General features: G+C 40.6%; 1 protein-coding gene across 4 annotated transcripts in view; it reads left to right on the forward strand.

The window, feature by feature from the left end:
• Positions 1 to 2313: 2313 nt before the first annotated feature.
• Positions 2314 to 25039, forward strand: part of CNOT10 (CCR4-NOT transcription complex subunit 10) — a 50381-nt gene continuing 27655 nt past the window's right edge. For 3 of the 4 annotated variants that reach the window (XM_006759593.2, XM_015561260.1, XM_006759594.2), the window contains exons 1-8: positions 2498 to 2602; positions 14815 to 14909; positions 16676 to 16837; positions 18195 to 18345; positions 20969 to 21111; positions 22128 to 22214; positions 22799 to 22882; positions 24148 to 24265. In XM_006759593.2, coding sequence (XP_006759656.1) covers positions 2581 to 2602; positions 14815 to 14909; positions 16676 to 16837; positions 18195 to 18345; positions 20969 to 21111; positions 22128 to 22214; positions 22799 to 22882; positions 24148 to 24265 — 862 coding nt within the window. In that variant the 5' untranslated portion in view covers positions 2498 to 2580. Of the gene's footprint in view, positions 2603 to 14814; positions 14910 to 16675; positions 16838 to 18194; positions 18346 to 20968; positions 21112 to 22127; positions 22215 to 22798; positions 22883 to 24147; positions 24266 to 25039 lie in introns of all 4 variants that reach the window. The other variant, XM_006759592.2, reaches the window with a different exon arrangement.

Genomic DNA, 25039 nt, shown 5'->3' on the forward strand with positions numbered 1-25039 from the left:
AGGCAACTAATTCCACAATGAGAAGTAAGGGGAAATTTTGGTGAGAGCCTTCTAGGAAAGATTCACCACATTTCACTGATTTTAAAACACAATCTTTCATCTCCGAAATTGGCAAGGCTTCTCACAACCCATAGCACTGTCTGTCAGATGGTTGTGGTGATGTACTTGTCATTCCCTCTGTATTTGCAAACTTAATCTAAAAACCTGCCTTTGGGGCATCTTCTGGTAAGATCTAGAAAGTGCCAGAATTAAAACCTGCAGAGTGGGTTTCTTGTGACAACAGTGGCACACCATGTGAAGAGATACTGTACTGCCAATGATCCTGATGTCGCAAATAACAAAGGCATTAATTATCTCACTGATGAGAAATCTGCAGCAGGCGGTTCCATTGTTGGATCAGTGACTCAACAATGTCAGGTTGCAGTTTGACATCCCTGGGATTCTTTTTGTCTTCCCTTGGTGGGCCCAAGCTCTGGGCACCATGCCCTTGCCTGACCATATCCAAAGCAGGAAAGGGACAGGGGACAAAGGTGATGCCTTTGCGACAACATGGACAGACCTTGAGAGTATTATGTTAAGTAAAGTATGTCAAGCAGAGAAAGACAAATGCTATATGATCTCACTTATATGTGGAATCTTTAAAAAATAATGTTTAAAAAAGAGCTCACAGATACAGAGAACAGGTTAGTGTTTGCCAGAAGTGGGGGTGGAAGGTGAGGGAGCAAATATGGGTGAAGGGGGTCAAAAGGTATAAACTTCCAGTTAAACAATAAATAAGTCATGGCAGGTAATGTACAGCATGGTGACTATAGTTAATAATATTGAAAGTTGCTAAGAGAAAAAGTTGCTAGAAGTTCTCATATTAAGCCCTAGCCATTTCGGTTCAGTGGATAGAGCGCCGGCCTACCCATTGAAGGGTCACGGGTTCAATTCTGATCAAGGGCACATGCCAGGGGGAGGCAACCAATCAGTTTCTCTCTCTGTCTCCCCCTTCCTCCAACTCTCTCTAAAAATCAATGGGGGAAAAATCACTATATAAGGATTAACAACAACAGAAAAAGTTCTCATATTAAAAAGTTTTCTGCCCTGATGGGTTTGGCTCAGTGGATACAGCGTTGGCCTGTGGACTGAAGGGTCCCAGGTTCGGTTCGGGTTGGGGGCATGTACCTTGGTTGCAGGCGCATCCCCAGTGAGGGGTGTGCAGGAGGCAGCTGATTGATGTTGCTCTCTCATCAATGTTTCTGGCTCTCTGTCCCTCTCCCTTCCTCTCTGTAAAAAAAAAATCAATAAAATATATTTGAAAAATAAAGTTTTCTAACCTGGCTGGCATGGCTCAATGCTTGAGCATCAACCTATGAACCAGAAAGTCACAGTTCGATTCCTGGTCAGGGCATATGCCCAGGTTGTGAGCTTGATCCCCAGTGTGGGGTGTGCCAGAGGCAGCCGATCAATGATTCTCTCTCATCGTTGATGTTTCTCTCTCTCTCTCCCTCTCCTTCCCTCTCTGAAATCAATAAAAATATATTTAAAAAAATTTTTTTTCTCATTACAAGAAAAAAATTATTTACAACTATGTATGGTGACAGATGTCAACTGGACTTATTGTGATCATTTTGCAATAAATACAATTATCAAATCATTATGTTGTACTCCTGAAATTAATATAATGTATGTTAATTACACCTCAATTAAAAAATTGAGACAAATTCAGGTATAAAGAAAAGAATCGCCTAAGAAGACATGACAAATAAATGTAACGTGGTAGGTATCCCATTCCTGGAACGGAAAAGGAAAAATGGCAAAACCTAAAAAAAGTTAATACAAATGTACCAATCAAGGTGTCTTCTTGGGTGTGATGGATGTACCATAGTAACTTAATAATTAAGATGTCTACTACAGGGCACTGTAGGTGAGGAGTATACAGGAATTCTCTGTGTCATCTTTGCAACTTTTCTGTAAGCCTAAAACTTTTCTAAAAATGTTTTGTTTCAACGGGAACGACGACAGTGCTTTCTTTACAGTGTCGTGGAAAATCAATGAGCAAGTCAGGTCCAGTGCAGGGCTCAGTGCTTAGCACATGAAGTCCAGGTGCGGTTACGGTGATTTTATGTAAAACGAAGGACAAGAGCTCTGACCCTTACGTGTTTGAACCAGGATGAGCCGAAGGAAGCCAGTGGCACGTAGACCCCGTCCCGCCGCCCCGGCACACGCGATGCAATCAAGAGATGCAGTGAACAAGAGATACATGAGGCAGCTGCTGCTGGTAAAATGCGGCATCCTGCTTTACAGCAAACATTTTTTTTAAATATATTTTACCGGGACTCCGCCGGGCGGAGTCTGTACATGGCAGTATGCAGTGTAGCCGCCAGGGCGGAGATGCCGCTGCTGTTGCTAGACGACGCGAACTAGCCTTCGTCACTTCCTCAGCCCGCGGTCTACCCTCCCGTCCAGGCCGGAACTCCGGCGCCCAGAGCCAAGGTGGGCACAGAGTCGCCCTCAGAGTTCCTGGACTGCGGCCGGCGGACAGCTGGAGTCGAGACCACGCCACCTGCAGGGAAGACCCCGAGCCGAGGCGGGAAGATGGCTGCAGACAAGCCTGCAGGTGAGGCGCCCGCGCCCTGCGCGCTGAGACGGCGGGACACGCGGGGGGTGGGGAGGAGGGTGTGCAGACCTTGGGCGCTGTGGCCAAGGGGCCCCGAGTGGGGAACAGGGGTTAAGAACTCAAGGGCGACTTTAACTGGGGCGTGCATTTCTCTGCCCCCCTCCCCGCCCTCAGCCCTCGCTCATGTGAGTCTTTGGACCCCAGGTCCAATAGTTTCTTCACCCAAGTACAGCTTGAAGTCACTACTGGCTGCCTGTGCGCCCCTCTCCTCCAGAATATCTCTGGCTGAAAAAGCCTAAATTTAGATAGCCGTTTCATAGTCTTTTCGACTTCCCAGTGTGAAGGCAGAGCAGGGAAAATTCTTCCCGGAACACACAGCTGCCTCAATGACCCCCTGGCTCAGCTAAGGCTCACCTGGGCGCCCTTTAGGCCGCATCAGTCTGCCTCTGGTCAGCGACGTGCTGTGTGATTAACTGTGTTTAAGGCCCTTATTTAAATAGACTTGGAATTATAATGTGCCACTCGGGTCTGCGCTAACATCTTGCATTTAGAACCTGTTTCCCCCCAGTTCCTTGTGATTGCTTTCACCTCGATTTTGTTGATGAATTACTGCCCCGTTCCTAGAATCGTCTCCTTTAAGGAATATAAAATTCTTCCCTGCCTACCTCTGAGACGGTGTGGCGGCCTGTGTCTCCTGTAAGAAATTAATGATCTCTGTGGCATCCAGGTTTTGTTGGAAGGAACGTAAGTGAGAGGAGTGAGAGGTGGTCAGCACTTAGACTTCACCGTGAAATTAGTTTTTAGAGGAAAAGAAAATCTCAGTGTGCTGTAGGTTTCAGTAGGTCCTGATGTTAATAACTGACAGATATACTTGATTTGAAATAAAGTGAGTCCATCCTCGTACAGGTAAGGAAAACCGTTAGAGGATCTCTTCGGTAATCTGCTAAAAAGAATAACAGAAAAGGTTTAGAAAGTGAGGATAATAGAGTGTACTGTCGCATTTGTTAAGTGGGCTGGTCAGGGAGAGCGTCTGGTGAGGGGATAGTTGAGCAGACAGCTGAATGCAATGAAGGAGTGAGCGGTCGGAAACAGATGTGTGGATGGGGGGAAGGTCTCAGGCAGGGAATAGCACGGCCTGTCCAAGGCTGGACCAAGGGGCCCAACATCTGTCTTCTTAATTTAGGACAGTGTCTCTATTTCCCAGGTTTACCAGACCTAATAACCCATACCATACCACTTCCTGGAATGATCGTTTTAGGCCTAAAGCTCACCTAGTTTTCAAGTCCAATCTCAGTCATAAAGCATTCTTCTACTTGTTCATTCATTCTTTCACAAAGATTGAGAGTGCCAGGTGCTGCCTTAGATATTGAAGAAATGGATATGGCATACTCCCTGCCTTTGAGGAGGACCTATTATTTAGTCTGCTAGAGACAGACTGGTTATAGTGGCACTCCCATCTGTGAAGAGCTATATAATATGTATAGTTGAAGAATAAGTTCCTGCCCTAGCCGGTTTGGCTCAGTGGATAGAGCGTCGGCCTGCGGACTGAAGCGTCCAGGGTTCGATTCCGGTCAGGGGCATGTACCTTGGTGGGGGCACATCCCCAGTGGGAGATGTGCAGGAGGCAGCTGATCAATGTTTCTCTCTATCTCCCTTCCTCTCTGTAAAAAATCAAAATATATTTTTAAAAAAGAGGTGTCAGAGATGAAAGAAAATTAGTAAAATGTATATGAAAATCTCCCTCCTGTCAGATTCTGGGGCTTGCTGTGGGACCCAGAGTCAAGTCCCTGCCCACCCGTGCACACCTAGAAGTTGCTCGAGACCCAGACCCAACCAGCTTCACCCCCGTCAAGCCCCACAGGGTAGGGGGGCGCAGCCTCAGGTCCCCCGGCCCAGCCTCAGGTCCCCTGGTCCCAGTGCGAGGGTGTGACGACTATTTGCATATTAGCTCTTTATTGTATAGGATGAGTGTTTAGTGTGGCTCACTTGAATTCTCTGTTCCTCCACTCCATCCCCATTTCAGCTTCTGAGATTCTGGCCTTTATCTCTTTATGTGATCTGTTTCATATTAAGCAATCTCTTGACTGATGTTTTATCCAGTCTGTTCTCACTGCTGTCTTTTCATTAAACATTTTTTGTTGCTGTTGTCAATCCTCAACAACATTTCTTTTCAGAGAGAGAGGAGGGGAGCAGAGGGAGGGGGAAAGAGAGAGAGAGAAACTTCGATGTGAGAGACACACATCGATGCTTCCCGCATGCACCCTGTCTGGGAGCAAGGAGCGAACCCAAAACCAGTTACGTGCCTTTGACCGGGAATCAAACCCAAGATCCTTCCATACTGGGGCCGATGCTCTAACCACTGAACACACCAGCCAGGGCTGCCTTTTCATTTTATTTCTAAAACACTAATTGGATCATACCCCTCCTCTATCAATAAACTTTCTAAGACAGTACGATTTTTTGTGTGCATCAAAACACACTAGTAATGTCATTTGTAAGGCTCTTCACAAACTATTTTCAGTGGATGTTTTCATATCAGCAAATCTAACTCTTCACATCTGAAATTACACTCTTGGAAAGCATTGTGTTCTTTTGAGTTTCTGAGCGGCAACACCCTGCTTTCTCTTCTCTCTCTGGTGAACACCCTCGTCATTCAGAAATCTAGTTGATATGCTCTTCATCTCTGAGCTCCTGAGCTCAGGGCCCTTTCCATGGAAGATCTTGTATACTTGTTCTTCATTAGGTAAGAAAAGAAGCCCATAGGATCTAGAGAGATTTAAGAAGGTAAGTGACCAGATCACACTGGCTATGGTATAGGATGGATTCCAAGACTGGCCAGAGACTGGCTAAGACCAGTTAATATGATATTATTCAATTAATGCTCACCAATGGCCTGCTCTGCAGGGGCACTGCAAAGTCTTTGTTCTCATGGAGCTTATAAGGTAGTAAGAAAGACATATACATTTAAACAAAATAAATAATTATGACTTTAAGTTGTGATAAATATTGTGAAGAAAAGAAAAAGGAGTAAGAGGATGGAGGATAACTGAGAGCAAGACTCCACTTTGAATAGATTGGTTAGAGAAGGAAGGGCTCCCTTAGAAGTCACATCTGAACAGAAACCCTAAAGGTAAAGAGCCAGCCATAAGGGGAAAGAATGATCCAGGTAAAGGGAGAAACAAATGGGGAATTGTGTTCAAAGACCCCTTGAGGAAAGAGGCTTTGTCTGTGTTAGCTGTGCTCGCTCACCAGCACCTAGAGCAGCGATTCTCAACCTGTGGGTTCCGACCCCTTTGGCGGTCCAACGACCCTTTCACGGGTCGCTTAAGACCATCCTGCATATCAGATATTTACATTACGATTCATAACAGTAGCAACATTACAATTATGAAGTAGCAACACAAATAATTTTATGCTTGGGTCACAACATGAGGAACTGTATTTAAAGGGCCAGAAGTTGAGAACCACTGACCTAGAGCAATGGCTGGCATATAGGAGGCACTCGAGGATTATAGCATAGTGAGCAAAGGAGCATGGCAAGAGATGAAGTCAGAGGTGTGGCAGGGGATGGCTTATGTCAGGCCTTGAAAAAAAATTGAATTTGCCCTAACCGGTTTGGCTTAGTGGATAGAGAGAGCATCAGCCTGAGGACCGAAAGGTCCCAGGTTCGATTCCGGTCAAGGGCATGTACCTTGGTTGTGGGCACATCCCCAGGAGGAGGTGTGCAGGAGGCAGCTGATCAATGTTTCTCTCTCATCGATGTTTCTGACTCTCTATCCCTCTCCCTTCCTCTCTGTAAAAAAATCAATAAAATATATTTTTTTTAAAAATTGAATTCATTCAAACTAATGGGAAACCATTGGGAGATTTCAGCTAGGGCATGATGTGATCTGATTTATGGTTTAACTAAACCAGGTGACAATCGATGACGAGTTAGGAGCATAGGATTTGAAATCAGAGAGCCTAGGTTCATTCAAGTGGTACCACTTGGTATTTTTGAGACCTGGGTAAATTCTAAGAAACCTTTTTGATGTCTCAGTTTTCCTATGTGTAGACTAGAAATGACACCTACTGCACAGAGTTGGTAATGGTATAAGTGAGATCATCTCAGACCCTAGTTTTTTAAAATGCTGACTACTATTACTTTGGGGTAGCGGTAGGATGGGGAGGAGAGGCAGATGGAGAGGCAGATATGGGAAATGTTTAGGGAGTAAAATTGGCAGAATTTATGACTAATTGGTATGGTATGTAAGCAGAAAGCCTTGCTTTTCAGGAAAGGTTGAGCCTCAGTTTCTTCATTTATAAAATAGGGATGCTAATCGTTCTTTCTTTATTCCTGGTAGCTTTTTAATCACCTCACAGAGTTGTAGCTTGTGAGGATCAACAGGAGGTAAGGTGTGTATTTTAGCCCACATCTTCTGGGAAGCAGAACCCAATTAAGGTGCTAACTTTTTATTTGGAAAGTGCAAGTCCAGGGTAGTGGAAGGGATGGAGAGAAGAAATGAGGCAGAGGGAGATGCAGTACATTCCATCCCTGGCCACTGTTTCACCTCGAGCTGGGGAGAGACCTAGTCGGTCACTTGCATGTGGGATTTTTCTTAAAGGTTTTCCAGGAGAAACTGCACATGAGAAAAAAAAGGGGATCATTTATCTGTCTAGCTTCCTTCTGTTTTTGTTTCCAATTGGTCAAGACTCACCTCCTGGGAACAAATTTACCTGTCTTTCTAGGTTGAGTGGCCTCTCAGTGACTGATCAGCCAGCAGTCTCACACCCTGAGTTATATTTCAACCAAATTGTAAAGGGAGGAGTGTCCGAGGGTAGATGGGGCGTCAACCAAAGCCAGAGATTTAAGGTTTGTGTCCCTATATAATATATAAAGGCGGTATAAAACCAATATCATTTTAATTTTTTTTTTTTTAATTTGAGAGACAAAGAGAAACAGCGATGGTCTGCCTCCTATACACCCCCTACTGGGAATCGAGCTTGCAACCTTGATGGGATTGATGGGCATGTGCCATGACCGGGAATCGAACCATGACCTGGTTCACAGGTCGACACTCAGCCACTGAGTCACACCAGAAAAGTCTAAAACCAGTATCATTTTTTACTTAACTTTTGATAGTTATTTGAAAGGAGAATGTGGCTGGAGTTAGAAAACAAAATCCTAGGTTTGAATTTATCTGAGAATTTGGACTATGAGGATGGCAGTAGTAGGCTTAATCGGGAAAGGTTGATGATGATATGAACAAGGGAAAGACAGGACCAGGTGAATAATACGAAACCAGGAGATGAGTACTTAAAGGGAGGGCTTTGAAATTTTGAGCCAGACTGACTAAAAATGGAAAAACTTTAAGCCAAGGGTATTTTTTATTTTATTTAAAACACCCAAAACTTTTTTTTTAAATATATTTTATTGATTTTTTACAGAGAGGAAGGGAGAGAGATAGAGAGCCAGAAACATCGACGAGAGAGAAACATCGACCAGCTGCCTCCTGCACATCCCCCGCTGGGGAAGCGCCTGCAACCCAAGCACATGCTCCTGACCGGAACCAAACCTGGGACCCTTCAGTCCGCAGGCCGACGCTCTATCCACTGAGCCAGCCAAACCGGTCTCGGCACACCCAAAACTTTTTAGTAGTAAGTGTATAAGGTAAAAAAAAAAAAAAATGAAGTCCAGCTCTGGCTGGTTTGGCTCAGTGGATAGAGCATCATCCTGCAGACTGAAAGGTCCCAGGTTTGATTCCAGTCAAGGGCATATGCCTGGTTTGTGGGCTTCATCCCCAGGATGGCATGGGGGGCAGGGGAGGGGGGCACTGCTGGTTGATGATTCTCTCTCATCATTGATATTTCTATCTCTTCCTCCCTCTCCCTTCCTCTCTGAAATCAATAAAAATATTTTAAAAAAATATTAAGTCCTCTATCTTCCCTCTCTCCAGATAACCAATATGAGTTTGTGTGTTCTTCCAGACTTTTTCTTGGCCTATCCAACCTCACACTGACTTGAAAAAAACATCCTTGATAGAGTCACACAACTTTATAGTTGGATATTCTCTTTTCCTTGAATAGTGCAGTAAGCATTCAATATAGGTTAGTGTGTTTTTTTTAACTGAGGTATAATTGATACGTTAGTTTCAGATGTACAATGTGATGATTTGATATTGGTACATACTGCAAAATGATCACCACAGTATGTCTAGTTAACATGTGTCACCATACATACTTACAAAAATCAGTGCTCATTTGATATTTTTTCAACTTTTTATTAACAAACATCCAAAACATTGAAAAAATAAAATGAATACCCATATAACCACGAGCCTTGTTCACCAATTGCTACATTTTGCTGTATTTATTTCCTTTATCTCTAGCTAAGAGTCATTTCTGAAGAAGTTACAGACATCATGATATTTCATCTCTAAATATTTCACCATGCATTTCTTAAAATAAGGACATTTACCTATGTAACCATAATACCATTACACTTCAGAAAACTAATATTTGAATATGTCAGATTTCCCCAGTTGAACCAAAAATGTTCCATAAAACTTTAAAGAAACTGTGCCTTTCAAATTAAGAACCAGTTAAGATTATTATATTTTGGTATGTCTCTTAATTCCTTTTTTTTTTCCCATGACTTTTTTTTTTAAGAGACTAAGTTGGTTGCCTTGTAGAACATCCTACGTTCTGGATTTTTCTGATTGTTTCTTCCTGGCATCCTTTAGTTCCTTATCCTGTATTTTCTGTAAACTAAAAGTTATTTTAACAGGCTTAATTAGATTTAGGGTTAATATATTTGTAAGATAGTGTGTAGGTGAAGCTGAATACTTTTTATAAAGTACATATTGTCAGTTTGTTCACTATTAGATGATAAATTTGATCAATTTGGAAAGATGGTGACAGGAACATCTTCCATTTGCAATTAGAAGATATCTATAGGATATACACAAAATCATGTTATATATCTGGAAGTAATATAATGTTAATATGTCAATTATATCTCAATTTTTTTTTTAAAGAGCCCTGGCTGGTGTTGTTAAGTGGTTAGAGCATCAGTCATGGGTTTGAAAACCGGAGGAAATCTTTTTTTCTATGCATAAAACTACTCTCAGATATGAAAATAAAAATACCCATTGGCAGTGGTAGTGTTCTGCTTTGCCTGTCTTCCCCAAAGCATGCTGCTATATTCTTGATTCTTGATATTCTGTTTATTTCTGCAGTGCTGGACAGGGTGCTGAAGTCTATAGCACTACTGGTCACATGTTACTTCTCTGAGTTGTACAGAAATCAGCATTATAAGTTGGCTGTACTAGTTCAAGTGATAGGAAACCACACATGAGGCTTGTGAGCCTTAGCTAGATGGTGACTTTGGTGAACCTGAATTATTTTTGTTTAAAATGTCTTTGTTATTTAAAATTTCCCTTCACTAGAGGCATCAACAGTAGTTTGTGAGTGTTGCAGATTTCCTTCGACCTCAGCAATCCTTTTTTGCTTTGGAACAAAATTTTTTCCTTGAACGTCACTGGAGTTAAAATTTGAGAAGTCTAGCTAGCTTGTATGGAAGATCTTCCTCCAATCATATTTGAATTAGCATTCTTTTAATGGAATGTGTCTATGCTTTCAGTTAACTGACTTTTTTCAGTTTTGAAAAAGCAGTGTGTTTCTTTTGTACTTAGTTCAAACCTAAAGGCAATTGATTGGTTCAAAATGAAGCCCTTTGGCTTAAAGAATGTCAAGTTTTGTGCACCAAAGAGCTCTGTGCGCCTAGAAGGTCAGCCATGTGCATTAGGCCACAGTAGAAGGAAAGTCAAGCTTATGGATGACCGGTCATATACCGTTTCAATTGGCAATGGAGACTACTTTTGGACAAATAAAGACACATTGTGGGATTACGTGCAGACTCTTACGGGTAAGAAATCAGCAGTTACCAAAATATGAATGTTTTAAAAACATTTTTAAAACGGATTGTACAAATAATACCCACTTCTTGCAGAAAACTTGAGAAGTGGAGATAACAAGGAAAATAAAAATTCCATTCAAGTATATCTTAATGTAAAATAATGTAGGTAAAATGATGGTTGGTTAACATGTAAAAGGCTGTTATTGAGCTCAGTTCTTTGAAATGTCTGTAGAAATGACAATTTCAGAGTCTCTTGTCAGCCTTCGAGTCTAGCTTATTTATTTATTTATCTAAAAGTTGGCTTCTCTCCTTTCCTGGAAGATTTTAGGAGACTTTTACAGCTCCTAGAGGATAATGATAGCAGCAGTGGCCGCATGAGCCAATCTGCCTTTGGTGGAAGTAGATAGAAGCTTAAATTCCTCAACACCTTGGTGAGTTGTGTGTATTTCCCTCTGCCCTGTGTTTATACATCACTCTTTGACAGTTGAGCCCAGAAGTCCCATTAAAGAATGTCATCTAGTCCAGAGAGGATATATTTTTGAAGAAGCTATGGAGATAACTTGACGGCAGATCTAGAATTTTTTTTATTTGTCTTAAATTTAGTTTACTTTCTTATGATGAGAGAAGATACATTTTTAAAACAGTTTAGGTTCCCCAAATTTTTTTTAAGTATTTGTGTTATGATTTGACTAGTGTCCCGGTGCACGGATTTGTGCACATTGAAAGGAAATTCATTAGAAGAAATACTTCAATGTCACTACTCACCCTTTCTCTACAATGGAAGTGTTAACCAAATTCACAATCAACAATGACAGATTGAAGCACACGTGTGCAATTGGTGCCAGCGAGAGCTTTATATATATCGCGCATACGCGAGTCAACTTAGCCTTTTATATATATACATATACATATACATACACATACACATACATATACGTACATACATACACTTTCTAAATTAGACCTGCTTTCTGATTTAGCTAAACTTTTTCCAGCCCAGTGAAGCACCCCAACTTCTCTTTCAGGTAATTGTCAGCAACACAGCAGTAAATATCAACAAAGAGCAGATTATTATTGTAGATCACGTGGGCAGGGAAAGGGTAAAATACTTAACTGTAGCAGTGTTTGACTATATTCTGCGCAGTGAGAAAACCTGAAGTCATTTTCAAGTTCCACCATTTCTTCTTTTCAGTTGGGTCAAGTTTCTAAACTTTCTAAAATCTCCGTTGTCTTGCTAATGAAAAGAAAATAGGATTCTACTGAGTCTCATATCTGCCTACTCCAGGTCTTCTGTGAGGATCAAATGAGATGAGGCACGGGAACGTGCTTCACAGATATTTGGTTGAACTGTAAAATGTTTGCACTGGCTATAAAGCAAGTCAGGTTCCTGGGCTGAAGAAACTCCAAGGAGGCTAGTCGCTAGGAAGCTGGGCATTGCTATATGACATCATTACCCGGCACCCACAGCGACCGTTTCCGGACTGGGCTGTGGGCTGCATTTTGCGCGATGGGGTCTTGGCTGCGATTTGGTGGGGTGTCGCTCTGGGGTGGTGGCAGGGCCTGTGTCCCACTTGGGGGAAGCCAAGTGTTGGTTTGTGGGCATCAGGTCTGTGGTGCTGTATATATTTAAATGGCCAGTGCGTGTCATGGCAGCTCCTGCGTTGAGCGTCTGTCCCCTGGTGGTCATTGCGCAGCATAGCTACTGGTCAGAGGGAAGGACGGACACTTAGCCTTTTATATAGATAGATAATAAATAGACATGGGGTTGAGACTTCTGTTTCACTCTAAACTCATACTTTGCTTTCTGGGGTCCTGAAATCCTGTGTCCCATTTTTACACATTTTGAAGTAATTGGTTCTTACTGTTCCTGTGCACCTGAAAGTTTTGTAAAATAGATGTACCGTGTAAACCAAGGGTCCTCAAACTGCGGCCCGCCAAAAACATTTATCCGGCCCACTGGGTGTTTTTGCCGCCACTGCCTGTCCTGCTTAGCAGCCAACTCGTCCTGGGCCCTCAGTACGCATGTGTGGAATGTCTGAGGGACAGTGAACTGGCCCCCTGTTTAAAAAGTTTGAGGACCTCTGGTGTAAACAGTAGTCTTGCAGTCAAGCATGTTGGGTTTCTAAAGGAAAAGCTGTTTTAACACTGTCCTTATTTTAAACTGGTAAACTTTTTCCATTAAACTATTCGTTCTTCCTCCTCCCTATTAGGACTCAATTCTTTTTTACAAATTTAATTTAATTTCTTACTGAATTTATTGGGGTGACATTGGTTAATAAAATTATACAGGTTTCAGGTATATAGTTCTTCAATACATCATCTGTGTATTGTATTGGGACATTTACCACCCCAAGTAAAGTCTCCTTCCATCACCATTATCCCCCTTTTACTTTCTTCTATTTCTTTATTTGTATGCTAATGATAAAATGAAATGCCAATTTATCTGATAACTTTAAGTAACAGAAGTATCACTTATTTTTATTATTATTATTGACTAGAGAAAGAGAGAGGAAGAGAAAGAGAGAAACATTGATTTGGGCACTTATTTATGCATTCATTGGTTGATTCTTGTATGTGCCTTGACCAGGGATTGAACCCATACCCTTGGCGTATCGGGACAATGCTCTAACCAACTGAGCTACCCAGTCAGGGAAGAAAAAATCTAATTTTTAAAATAATAAATTGTGGAGCAGGAATCATTAATCTTAGAATGTATATGGACACTTAACTCATGTTAAGGAAGCTTTTTAAATGTGTTAATCTTTTTTTTTTTTTTTAAATATATTTTATTGATTTTTTACAGAGAGGAAGAGATAGAGAGATAGAAAGTCAGAAACATCGATGAGAGAGAAACATCGATCAGCCGCCTCCTGCACATCCCCTACTGGAGATGTGCCCGCAACCCAGGTACATGCCCTTGACCGGAATCGAACCTGGGACCCTTCAGTCCGCAGGCCGACGCTCTATCCACTGAGCCAAACCGGTTTCGGCTAAATGTGTTAATCTTGACTTTTGGATTTCTAAGTTTATGAAAGCATTCTTTGCCTGGAAATTACCTCTGAGTTATCAATGTAGATTTCTCATTGTTAAATGTTACTACTATGTTCCAACTGAATTATAAACTTCTTGAAGGCATTGTACATCCTATATAATAAAAGCCTAATATGCAAATTGTCAGTTCGACCAGGCAGCAGGGCCAGCCAGCAAACCGTGGGAAGGGAGGCCCAGCTGGGAGAAGGAAGGCCCCAGCTGACAGCAGCAGGCAGCCGGGGGAAGGGAGGCCCCAGCCAGCGGTGGCCACAGGCAGTCGGGGGAAGGAAGGCCCTGGTGGCAGTGGCAGGCATCCGGGGGAAGGGAGGCTGTAGTTGGCAGGTGCTAGGGACCCTACCTGTGCACAAATTTCATGCACTGGGCCTCTAGTGTATTTATAATCTCCTTGGGTCTCTAGGGCCTACTTTTGGTATATTGCTAGAGGGACAGAACTAATATCTTTAAAAGAGCACACCAGCCCTTACCCATTTGGCTCAGTGGATAGAGCATCGGCCCACGGACTAAGGGTTCCAGGTTCGATTCCAGTCAGGGGCGTGTACCTTGGTTACAGGCTCAATCCCCAACGGGGGTTGTGCAGGAGGCAGCTGATCAATGTTTTTCTCTCATTGATGTTTCTAATTCTCTATCCCTCTCCCTCTCCGTAAAAAATATTTTTTTTTACAATAAAATATATTTTAAAAATAAAATAAAAGAGCACAACATTCTAAGCCCTAATGTCCGATGGGCAGAGCTGTAATCCTATATAATAAAACATTAATATGGAAATAGACCAAGCAGTGGAACAACCGGTCACTACGACGCACACTGACCACCAGGAGGTAAGACTCACGGCTGGCAAGTACAGCAGCGGGGGCGGGAGTCTCTCCTGCCTCCACAGCAGCACTAAGGACCCCTCGGGGGATGTCCAACTGCCAGGGAGCGGGCCTAAACTGGCAGTCAGACATCCCCCAAGGGGTCCTGGACTGCAAGGGCGCAGGCCGGGCTGAGGGACACCCCCCCGGCCCAGTGCATGAATGTCATGCACCAGGCCTCTAGTCCTTACATAAATAATGGTGGGCTTTCATTGAATTTGGCTGCAGCTAAAGGAAATTTTTTCTTAAGTTTGTAGAGGAGTAGCTTCTTACTCAACACTAATTAGTCATTGTAGTTGAGAGAGCTCTAACTTTGGCAACTTCATTAGGAAGAACGCTATTAAGAAGAAAACTAGGGACACATCACTGCACAACTGTTATTTCTAAAGAAGTGTAAAACTGTTTCCTTGCAGATCAGGGAGCCGAGAAGCATGAAGGGACAGGTCAGTCCTCTGGGATCACTGATCAAGAGAAGGAGCTGTCCACCAATGCTTTCCAAGCTTTCACGGTAAGAAATGTTTCCCTTAATTAAGCTCCATTTTTAGGATCTGTCAAGTATGAATTGTTTCACATTGAATTTTTAAATTTATACTTTTTCTGTGTGTGTACTAATTAAAGAGTTAAGTTTAGAGAGTAGGTTTAGTTTTAAAATAAAAACATTTTAGAGTTTAACTATGGTAAAGGATCAGGAATGGTTTGAGCCATTCCCAAGTTTTTGTGTTTTCATAAATACATTTTAACTCTCACACATTTTTTTTAAGTCTTTTAAATTTATACTTGTAAGTATGTGGGTCAGCCTTTTCATTTCACTAGTCTCTTCAATTTTTTTCTTGAATGTACTTTAAAATAGAACCCCAAAAGTTTGTCAAAACACTAACTATTCTGACATGTTTAAACAATATGAAAAAAAAACACCTTATATTTGATTATCAAGTTGCATACATGTAAGCAGAAGAACTTGAGACTTCGGTATTCAGAGTCTATTAACTAGGAAATAAAAGGTGGAGTAATCACATTACCTTTCTTGGCTAGCTTTGGCTATTATACCCTGCTAGCAATATGCACCAATATATACTAATAATTAATATATATATTACTAGAGGCCCATTGCACGAAGATTTGCGCAATAGGCCTTCCTTCCCCTGGCTGCCGGCATCGGTTTTCCTCTGGCACCCAGGACCCAGGCCTTTGGTCCGGCCGCAGCGGAGAAGCCAAGCCTCTTCAGTCTTCAGTCTTCGCTCCACGCCTGCATATGAAAATTAACCTGCCGTCTTTGTTGGATTAATTTGCATAGTCACTCTAATTGGCTGATGGGCGTAGCAGAGTGATGACCAATTTACATATTTCTCTTTTATTAGTGTAGATGCTAGAGGCCCCTCGTGCACTGGTGAGGTCCCTCAGCCTGGCCTGCAGATATTGGGCCAAAACCTGCTCTTTGACATCCCCCGAGGGGTCCTGGATTGCGAGTGGGTGGTTCTCAGGTGATGCACCCCGGAATTGGGCTCCCTCCTCTCTGGTTCCAGGTGCGTCACCCAAGAACCACAGCTGCCAAGTCACCGCAGCTCGGCAGCTCCTGCGTTGAGCGTTTGCCCCCTGGTGGTCATTGCACGTCATAGCTACCGGTCAGGCAGTTGCTCAGGCTTTTATATATATAGATATGATTATAACATATATAGGTATAGTTTATATATATATTTATATGTATATGTGTTATAGAAATGATACACATTTATCAGTGTTAGAGTTTGATTCTTAGGATATATATAGCCACCATTTCTGTTTCTTTTTTTTTTTCAATTTTACTGAGATATGATTGACATATCACAGTTTGGGGGGGGGTTGTTTTTTTTTTATTAATCCTCACCCGAGGATATTTTTCCATTGATTTTAGGGAGAGAGGAAGAGAGAGGGAAAGACAGAGAGAGAAACATTGATGTGAGAGAAGCACATCAATTGGTTGCCTCCTGCACAAGTCCCAGCCAGGGCCCGGGCCAAGGAGGAGCCTGCAACCAAGCCTGCCCTTGGCCAGAATCAAACCCAGGACACTTTGGTCTGCAGGCCGACGCTCTATCCACTGATCCAAACCAGCTAGGGCACACAGTTTCTTAATTGACATAAACATTGTTTTATCTAACAACTTTAGCATATTTTGGGGAATTATATCTTTTTAAAGAGTTTTAAAATAAAGATGAGTGTAATATATTTGGAAATGATCATATAGGTCTTAAAGCTGGTATGTAGTTTTGTGAATGTGTGTTTTCATTTTTGTTTTAGGCTGGAAATTATGATGCCTGTCTTCAACACCTTGCCTCCCTACAAGATATAAACAAAGATGATTATAAAATAATTTTAAATACAGCAGTAGCTGAGTTTTTTAAAAGTAACCAAACAACAACAGATAGTTTGAGACAAACACTTAACCAGCTGAAGAATCAGGTAATATACACAAATGAATTTAGCTATTATGCTCTCTAAATTTTAGGATAAAAATAGTTAAGGAAAATTAATGTGACTTATTGTCTGATATTCATAGTACAATTTCTAATTTATCTGAAACATTCATTGGTATTAATTTTACTTGTATAAAATTATTATTCCAGGAAATGAAACTTATGTAATATGATTTTGTTCTCTATTGGGTTTTCTTACTTGAATAAAATAGATTTATATAGCAAATTTGAATGTGCTTTGAGTAAACAGAGTCTAGCTTGAAAATGCAAAGTGGTGTAATTTTCTTTCGGTATCAGATGGTGACGTTAGGGTTCTAGTAAAGCCCTTGGGAGTCCGTTTTCACTACCATGTGTGACGAAGTGTATCTTGTTAATTACTTCAAAGATATCTATCCTTTTTACTAAGGGAACAAAACCTGAACATCATAGGAAAATCAGAAAGTATACTTCCTAGCTATATGGCTTTGGGCAAGATAATTAAGCTTTTTGTGCTGGTTTCCTTATTTATAAGATGGAAATGGCAATATTATCTATGTTCTCGAGGTGTGGTGAGGATTAAATGAGGTGTTCTCTGTAAAAAGGTTCAATGTAGCAGGCCTGGCACATAGCTAAGTAGTTAGCTATTGTTTGTTCAACGTTTAAGTTTTACTTTTGTTTTTACAAATGGAACCAAGTTTCTGTGTACATACTGTGTAACATGCTCATGGGAAAGGCCGTTTTGAGTTTGGCCCACTCCCCATGTGTCTACAACAGCCGTGGGCAAACTACGGCCCGCGGGCTGGATCCAGCCCATTTGAAATGAATAAAACTATTGCCGAAACCAGTTTGGCTCAGTGAAATGAATAAAACTATTGAAATAAAAGACCGTACCCTTTTATGTAATGATGTTTACTTTGAATTTATATTAGTTCACACAAACACTCCATCCATGCTTTTGTTCCGGCCCTCCGGTCCAGTTTAAGAACCCATTGTGGCCCTCGAGTCAAAAAGTTTGCCCACCCCTGGTCTACAAGGTGGAAATCCAACCCAGAAACCATGCTGGCAGTTCAGCATTAAAGATACACTAGTATCTTCACAGTGGCAAGGAGGAGAATCACCCTGCCTTGTGCTAGGTACTTAATACTAAGTCCCATCAAAACAGTTTACTAAACAGAATTTTATTATGAATGGAATACTTTTTAGTGTGAGAGTAATTGAAATCTAGAGATCCTGTTGAAAATGTGGGAAAATTCAGAGTAAGAAACATTGGCCTGTGTTCCTGTTTATTCATGTAGATTTCTTTCCCTTTTGTGCTTTATTTTCTGACTGTTGTTAGAGTATAATCCCTGTGGGTTGTTTTATAGGTCCACTCAGCTGTTGAAGAAATGGATGGATTAGATGATGTTGAAAACAGCATGTTGTATTACAATCAAGCAGTCATTCTTTATCATTTGCGACAGTATACAGAAGCCATATCAGTTGGTGAAAAACTTTATCAGTTTATAGAACCTTTTGGTATGTTATCTTTCAAGTCAGTAGTTTCCATATCTTCTCATACTTGCAAAGGTCTCTGGTGTTTGTACCCAGATAACCTAAATCGGAGAATTACATGTCAGTAAGAAAGGAAAAAAAGCTCTGTCCAGTTTTCTTAATGGTTACAAAAGATAAAAAGTATATCACTTTCAGATGAATCCAGGTTTTCTTTTAGCACCCTCCCAACTCAATTTTTTAAGATAACTGTTAGAATTGCTGTTCTAATATGAAAGAATTGCTGATTCAAGGGGTTTTCTTTGGTTGTGTACCCGATCCTTTCTTACCTACGTGGTATATGAAGGAAGGCGTGTTTTGTAATGTTAGGGACTGCGTAGTAATTTATTTTGTCTACTGCCTAACTGAAGTAGAGTAGATAGTAGAGAACTGTTAGCTTTTTTTGTTATCTTAACTAGCTTACTATCACTAGCCTTAAGAGTAGGAACAAAGGGAAGGGCAAAGGGAAAAAGAGGGAGCAAATAAAGCAGCAAAGCTGGACGCAGGAAATGGTTGTTAGAGAGGACCAATGGTTTCTTCCCACAAGCACATTTCAGTTGTGATTCACATTTCTGTCTTTTTCTCCATGGTTACTTTCTTTTAAATTCAAAACGGCAATGCAGATTCCTGCTTTATAAACACCCGGTTGCTGATGTGGTCCCCTCAGGACATGTGGTGGGGTGGGATGGCTCCCCCGTGATGCTTTGGGGAGAGTTACAGAGCCCCCTTTTGCTGACAGCTGGTTGAACAGCTGCTTACTATGGCTCCAGGGAAGCATTTTCAGGGCCTTCTCTTCTTTCCCCCAATCCTGAGGGCGTGGTGGCTGGATACACTGCCCCCGAGAGACCTCATTGGTGAAGCGTGGAACGGGTGACCAATCCTTTTCTTCTGAAAAGCTAGAAGTCAGAATTATACTTCAAGGATGGCACGGATGTGGTTTTGCACACACACACACACACACACACACCACTCCCGCCCCAAATAAAGCTGGTTTTTAGAATTTCCAGAACAGTTCCTGAAATCCTGTTAATCTGCTAGGGTTGAGCAGAATCTAGCAACCAATTAGTACTCAAATGTATTTTTCTTCTTTGAAAATTATTATTTTTTTGACTTTACTACTTGGATTCCTCATTTAACATACATTTATTGAGCATATACTATGGGCTAGACACTGGGACCTAAAGATTGATGCAGTGAGTGAAAGAAAAAAGTCTTTACCCTTATTAAGCTTACATTCTAATGGGAGAGAGCGCTGCACAAGAAATATATTGTGAGATAGTTCAATGCTGTGAAGAAAAGCTAAAATTGGGTACAGAATAGAGCTTAACTGGGGATACTGTTTTTCGAGAGGAACAGCCGGAATGCCACTGTGACGAGCTGGATGGGGGAAATGGTAGGAAATGAGCTCAGAAGTAGCCAGGGACAGAACAGGTAAAGTATTGTAACCGGGGTCGGGATTTATTGTTTAAGTTGGAGGGAAGCCCTTGGAGATGCCACCTTTGCGTATTAACTGCACTGATATTAGTTTTAAATGGAAACCGCTCTGGCTACTATGTAAGAGCAAGAAGGGAATCAGGAAGACTTGCTAGGAGGCTTTTAAGGACTTCCGAAATTTTCTGTTCTTGATTATAGCAGCCTTCTTTTCATCCTTATTTTTCCTTTTATCTTCTCTTTGAAAGGAAAGGAAATAGTGTTATGTCATGCTGGGTCACCCTTCCTTTCTTCCTTGGGTTCTTCCTTTGATATTCTTGTCTTTATATTTCCCTCTTGGCTGTTGCAATTTTCTGATATACTCCAATCCACACTGTGGTTCTTTTGTGTCTGCAATCAAATTATTTCTTTTTCCCATCTCTGCACCTTGAAAGGAAATATATTTACCGGAGTCAAAGATCTTTTTAGAATTAGAAGGAACTTCAAGAGATCACCTGGCCCACGCCCCTGCCTTTAGGCAGGTAAAATGTTCTCCCCATTTTACAGGTCAGCCAGTTGAGGTCTAAAAATTAGTTCAATGATGTGTAAAGGCCACATAACTAGTAAGTAGCCAGGCAGGAATGGGAATTGAGATATCCTTCCACATAAAGTAAAATCTTCATCTCATGTGCTGGTGTCCAAAGGATGTTCAGTCACTAGACTTCCTGAAATGAGAGGTGGTGAGATGCCTATTGGGATGAAATGAGGGGCCATAAGATGCCTAATATAACGGCATTGTTGAATTTGCAAGTTGTTTCCACCATGGCTCTAGGTCATCGGTTCTCAACCTGTGGGTTGCAATCCCTTTGGGGGTCGAACGACCCTTTTACGGGTCACCTAAGATCATCGGAAAACACATATGTATAATTACATATTGTTTTTGTGATTAATCACTATGCTTTAATTATGTTCAATTTGTAACAGTGAAATTGGGGGGTCACCACAACATGAGGAACTGTATTAAAGGGTCGCGGCATTAGGAAGGTTGAGAACCACTGCTCTAGGTGATGAAATTCATTTAAGTAAAGGCTTAGGCCTCGCTCTTTAGAGCTTTGGAGGGGCGGAGGGAGGACTGAGATGTTTGCTTCACTTTGGATTGTAATTTTTCTTTTTGTTTTATTTTCCCGCTCCCTACACCCAGAAGAAAAATTTGCCCAAGCAGTGTGTTTTCTACTTGTAGACCTGTATATATTAACTTACCAAGCTGAGAAAGCTTTGCATCTTCTTGCTGTCCTAGAAAAGATGATTTCACAGGGTAATAATAACAAAAATGGAAAGAACGAGGTGAGTATCCTAAAGTGATCAGACTGAAATTTAAATAATAAGGAACATTTGTAGTTATTTATTATTTTAATAGCTTTACTGAAATACTATTTCACTGTACAGCATGATGATTAGTTAATGCTACTGTATTTCATATATGAAAGTTGTTTAGAGTGTAGGTCTTAAACATGTATGTATAAGAGTTCAGTTAAATCTTAGCATTATTCATAAACTGTAGTAAACTATTCCCATATTCAATACTTGTAATAGTTGGTGAAGTATAATTCAGTTCAACAGATGCTTCTGTGCTCTGCTTGGTACTAAGGTGACAACAATGAAAACCTTGCAGTTCTGGATTTTCAAGGAACTCGGATCTGTGGGAGGAAAATACGGAGCAAATCTGCTCAGGGACTGGGAGGATGGAGGTTAGGGAGTGTTTCAGAGAAGTTTGGATGTTTTACGTGGGCCTTTAAAGATGTAATAGTTTGACAAATCAGAAAAGGAAGGAAGGATGAAGCAGGATAACCATCCTGGCAGAAAAAACAGCACAAACGGTGTGAGAAGGTGTGTTGGGGGAGTTGTAGTCATCTGAAATGGGAAGTCGTGCCTGAGAAATGTAATGGAGATCAGCAGCAGGGGAGATTGGCCACTCCAATATGGGTCCTATTGTGAAGGGTTTTGAATACTGTACTAGGAATTTAGGGTATGAGGTTCGGAGTGTTTATGACAGAGGAAGTTTTTAAGAAGGGAATTACATGATCGTGTCTGGGTTTTAGAAAGCTAAGCTGAGTTTTGCCCAAGTAAGACCTATGCGTTTTAAACCTAGTCTATCATTGTGCGCCATAGCAAGCTTCTCATAGGTAGAGTTTCCTGTCACTCACTCCACACTAGTAAGCCTGAATCTCTGGGACTGGGACCTAGGATTCTGAATTTTGAAACGTTCTCTAGGTGATTGAGATTCGCTCACTTGAAAATCTGTGATTTAAGTTGTGGTCAGAAATATTTCATTTTGATAAACTTTGTTCATCACCCTCTAGACTGGTAATAACACCAACAAAGACAGTTCTAACCATAAAGCTGAAAGTGGAGCTCTAATAGAAGCTGCAAAATCAAAGATACATCAGGTAATGTGACTTAAGAGAGGTTATACGTCACATGTATTTACTTGTGGTTATGAATGATGAAGAATGTGAGGGATCATTGAAGGCAGTAAATCATTTAAGACATATATGTTTATTTATCTTTGAGGTATTGTAGTTTGGAAGCCATTTAAGCCTTATAAGTATACTTTGCTTAAGGTGGCAATGCAATATCATTTCTTTTATTTACTCAATAGAAGATTGAGAGAAAAAATGGTCTGGGAGTGTATTAGATGATGAAATCACATTCATTTAAAAATTCATTGTTAATTAGCCCTGTGCAGATAAGAATTGGTAGGATTTTTGCTTGGAACTTAACTATAAATTTTATTCTACCATGTTTCTAGTTTTTTATTATTTTTATTTTTTTACCATGTTTCTAGTTTTTTAGAGTGTATTCCATTAATACAGTAAAAATAGGTTATTTAAGATAATTTTTAACTTGCAAGTAGCTGGCATACCCATGTTGTAAACAGATTGGGTTTCATTTCCTTAGCGAGAAAGCAGAACTGCTTCACTATGTGTGAATACACCATAGTTCTTACATGCTAGCATTTTTCCTCTGACAGTATAAAGTAAGAGCGTATATCCAAATGAAGTCTCTGAAAGCCTGCAAAAGGGAGATCAAGTCCGTCATGAACACAGCTGGAAATGTAAGTTTCTTCTTGACTTTTTTTTTTCAATTTGTGTCTCTTATGTCCTAAAACTTTCTTATTTGTACAATTTGTTATTTGTCAGTTTTAAATAATTTATCTTAGTCTGTTATGCTATATTATACTACCAGATATAAACCCTGATAGTGAACTATGAAGTAGTGATCATACTGTGTCTACTACAATTTAATGCAAGATGTTTCTAACTTAAAATTATCACAAGCATTTCTCCTTGGTATATAGCCTTCAAACCACTATTCTAAATAGCTAACCAGTGTTCTGTGAGTTGTTTATCACAATTCATATAAACATTCATTGTTATAAGACACTAGGATTTTTTTAGATTGTACTGACAACATTAATTCAAGATTAATAGTCAAGTTGTAGCCCAAACCTGCCCCTTCCAAATGATCTTTGGCCTGACAATGCCTTCAGTTTGACTAGTGCTAGTATTTGAGATATAATTACTCCTTTCTTCCACCCCCTTTACCCCAGCCCCCGACTGAGAAATAATTGTTAAGATGGTAGTGGGAAGGACAGAAGTGACAAATCTTGAGGCTTTTAGGATATTAATTGAAAGTATAAAATCATGCCTGGCCACAGTTGCTCAGTGGTTGAGCGTCTACCTATGAACCAGGAGGTCATGGTTCGATTCCCAGTCAGGGCACATGCCAGGGTTGCAGGCTCAGTCCCCAATAGGGGGCATGCAGGAGGCAGCGGATCAATTATTCTCTCTCATCACTGATATTTCTATCTCTCCCTCCTCCTCCCTTCCTCTCTGAAATTAATAAAAAAATATTTTTTTTAAAAAAAGTATTAAATCATGACAAGATATGGTTTGTAGTAGGAATAGTTCAGGAAAATTGACCTTAGAACATCCCAAGCAGGATTCAAATTAGCCACTGGATCAGTACTCAAGTGATTTTTGAGAACATTTGTAGCCTAGACCTAAGAGGAGGGGCAAGGCCTACATAGCCAGGCAGTCATTATGAATCCTTTTTTTGAGATTAAAAAAATAAAAGCATGATCCTTGCCTTAAAGGATATCATAGCCATAGGGAAAGGCAAACAGAAAAATAAATCATTGTAATGTAAGAAACAGTTGTTACCCCTGAGTCAGGGAACACTTGAGGGAGAGCCTCGTTTTGGTGACCATGACTTAACTGGTTCATTTATGCCCTTGAACGCAGGCCACCACAACAGTGTGATTATGATCTCATTGAGCATCTAAAAACAAATTATAAGTAACTGATGTTTTCTTTACAGTCTGCACCCTCTCTGTTTCTTAAAAGCAATTTTGAGTACTTAAGAGGCAATTATCGAAAAGCTGTGAAGCTATTAAATAGTTCAAACATTGCTGAACATCCAGGATTCTTGAAAACAGGTAAAAGAAAATGGTGAAATTTTTGTATTTTCTTCCTGGCTCTTCTACCCTTTGTTGCTTCCCGCCCCCCCCCTCCCCCCCAGTACCCATTTCTAATTCTGCTAAATTTTAATTTTTGATGTTTTTGTTGTCATGGCTTCCCCTCAGGGGCCCATTAACACCTAATCACTGAAATGATCTCTCAGACTACACAGATAATATGCTTTGAGAAAATTTTGCTTAGGATTGTCTTGGCTCAGATTTCAGAATTGATATTGGCAGTCTAAAATGGAGTTGGGAGCAGGGCATGTTGTTGACTAATTGACAGTTACCATCATTTAATAGGAAATATTTTTATATAATAGTTGTATATTTTATATGTTTATTTTTTTATAACTATTAATTTTTAAATTGTTAATTTGCTTCCCTCATATAAACTTTATTTTTTTTGTTGCTGATAAAATATGCTTATTAGAGGAGATTTGGGAATAGAAGTTTAAAAAAATTGGTCACAATACCACTACCCTGAAGCAACCTCACTTAAACATTTTAGTGTATTTCCTACTATATTTTTACCTTAGCATAGTTTTTCTTTTTAAAATACAGTCATTGCTTAATTTTAAAATAGTTCAAAAGCCAACATTTAGTTTTTAGTATTAAGCATTGACTATCCTGATTATTAATTTTGTCAGTCTAGTCAGGCATTTTATATCATTGAGGAAAAGATGGACTATCAGTAAGCTGTTTTAGAATGTTTGGGAAGCCATTTAGAAAAGGAAAACTAAAGCTTGGATT

This window comes from Myotis davidii, unplaced genomic scaffold, assembly GCF_000327345.1.
Source record: "Myotis davidii unplaced genomic scaffold, ASM32734v1 scaffold395, whole genome shotgun sequence".
Lineage (NCBI taxonomy): Eukaryota > Metazoa > Chordata > Mammalia > Chiroptera > Vespertilionidae > Myotis > Myotis davidii.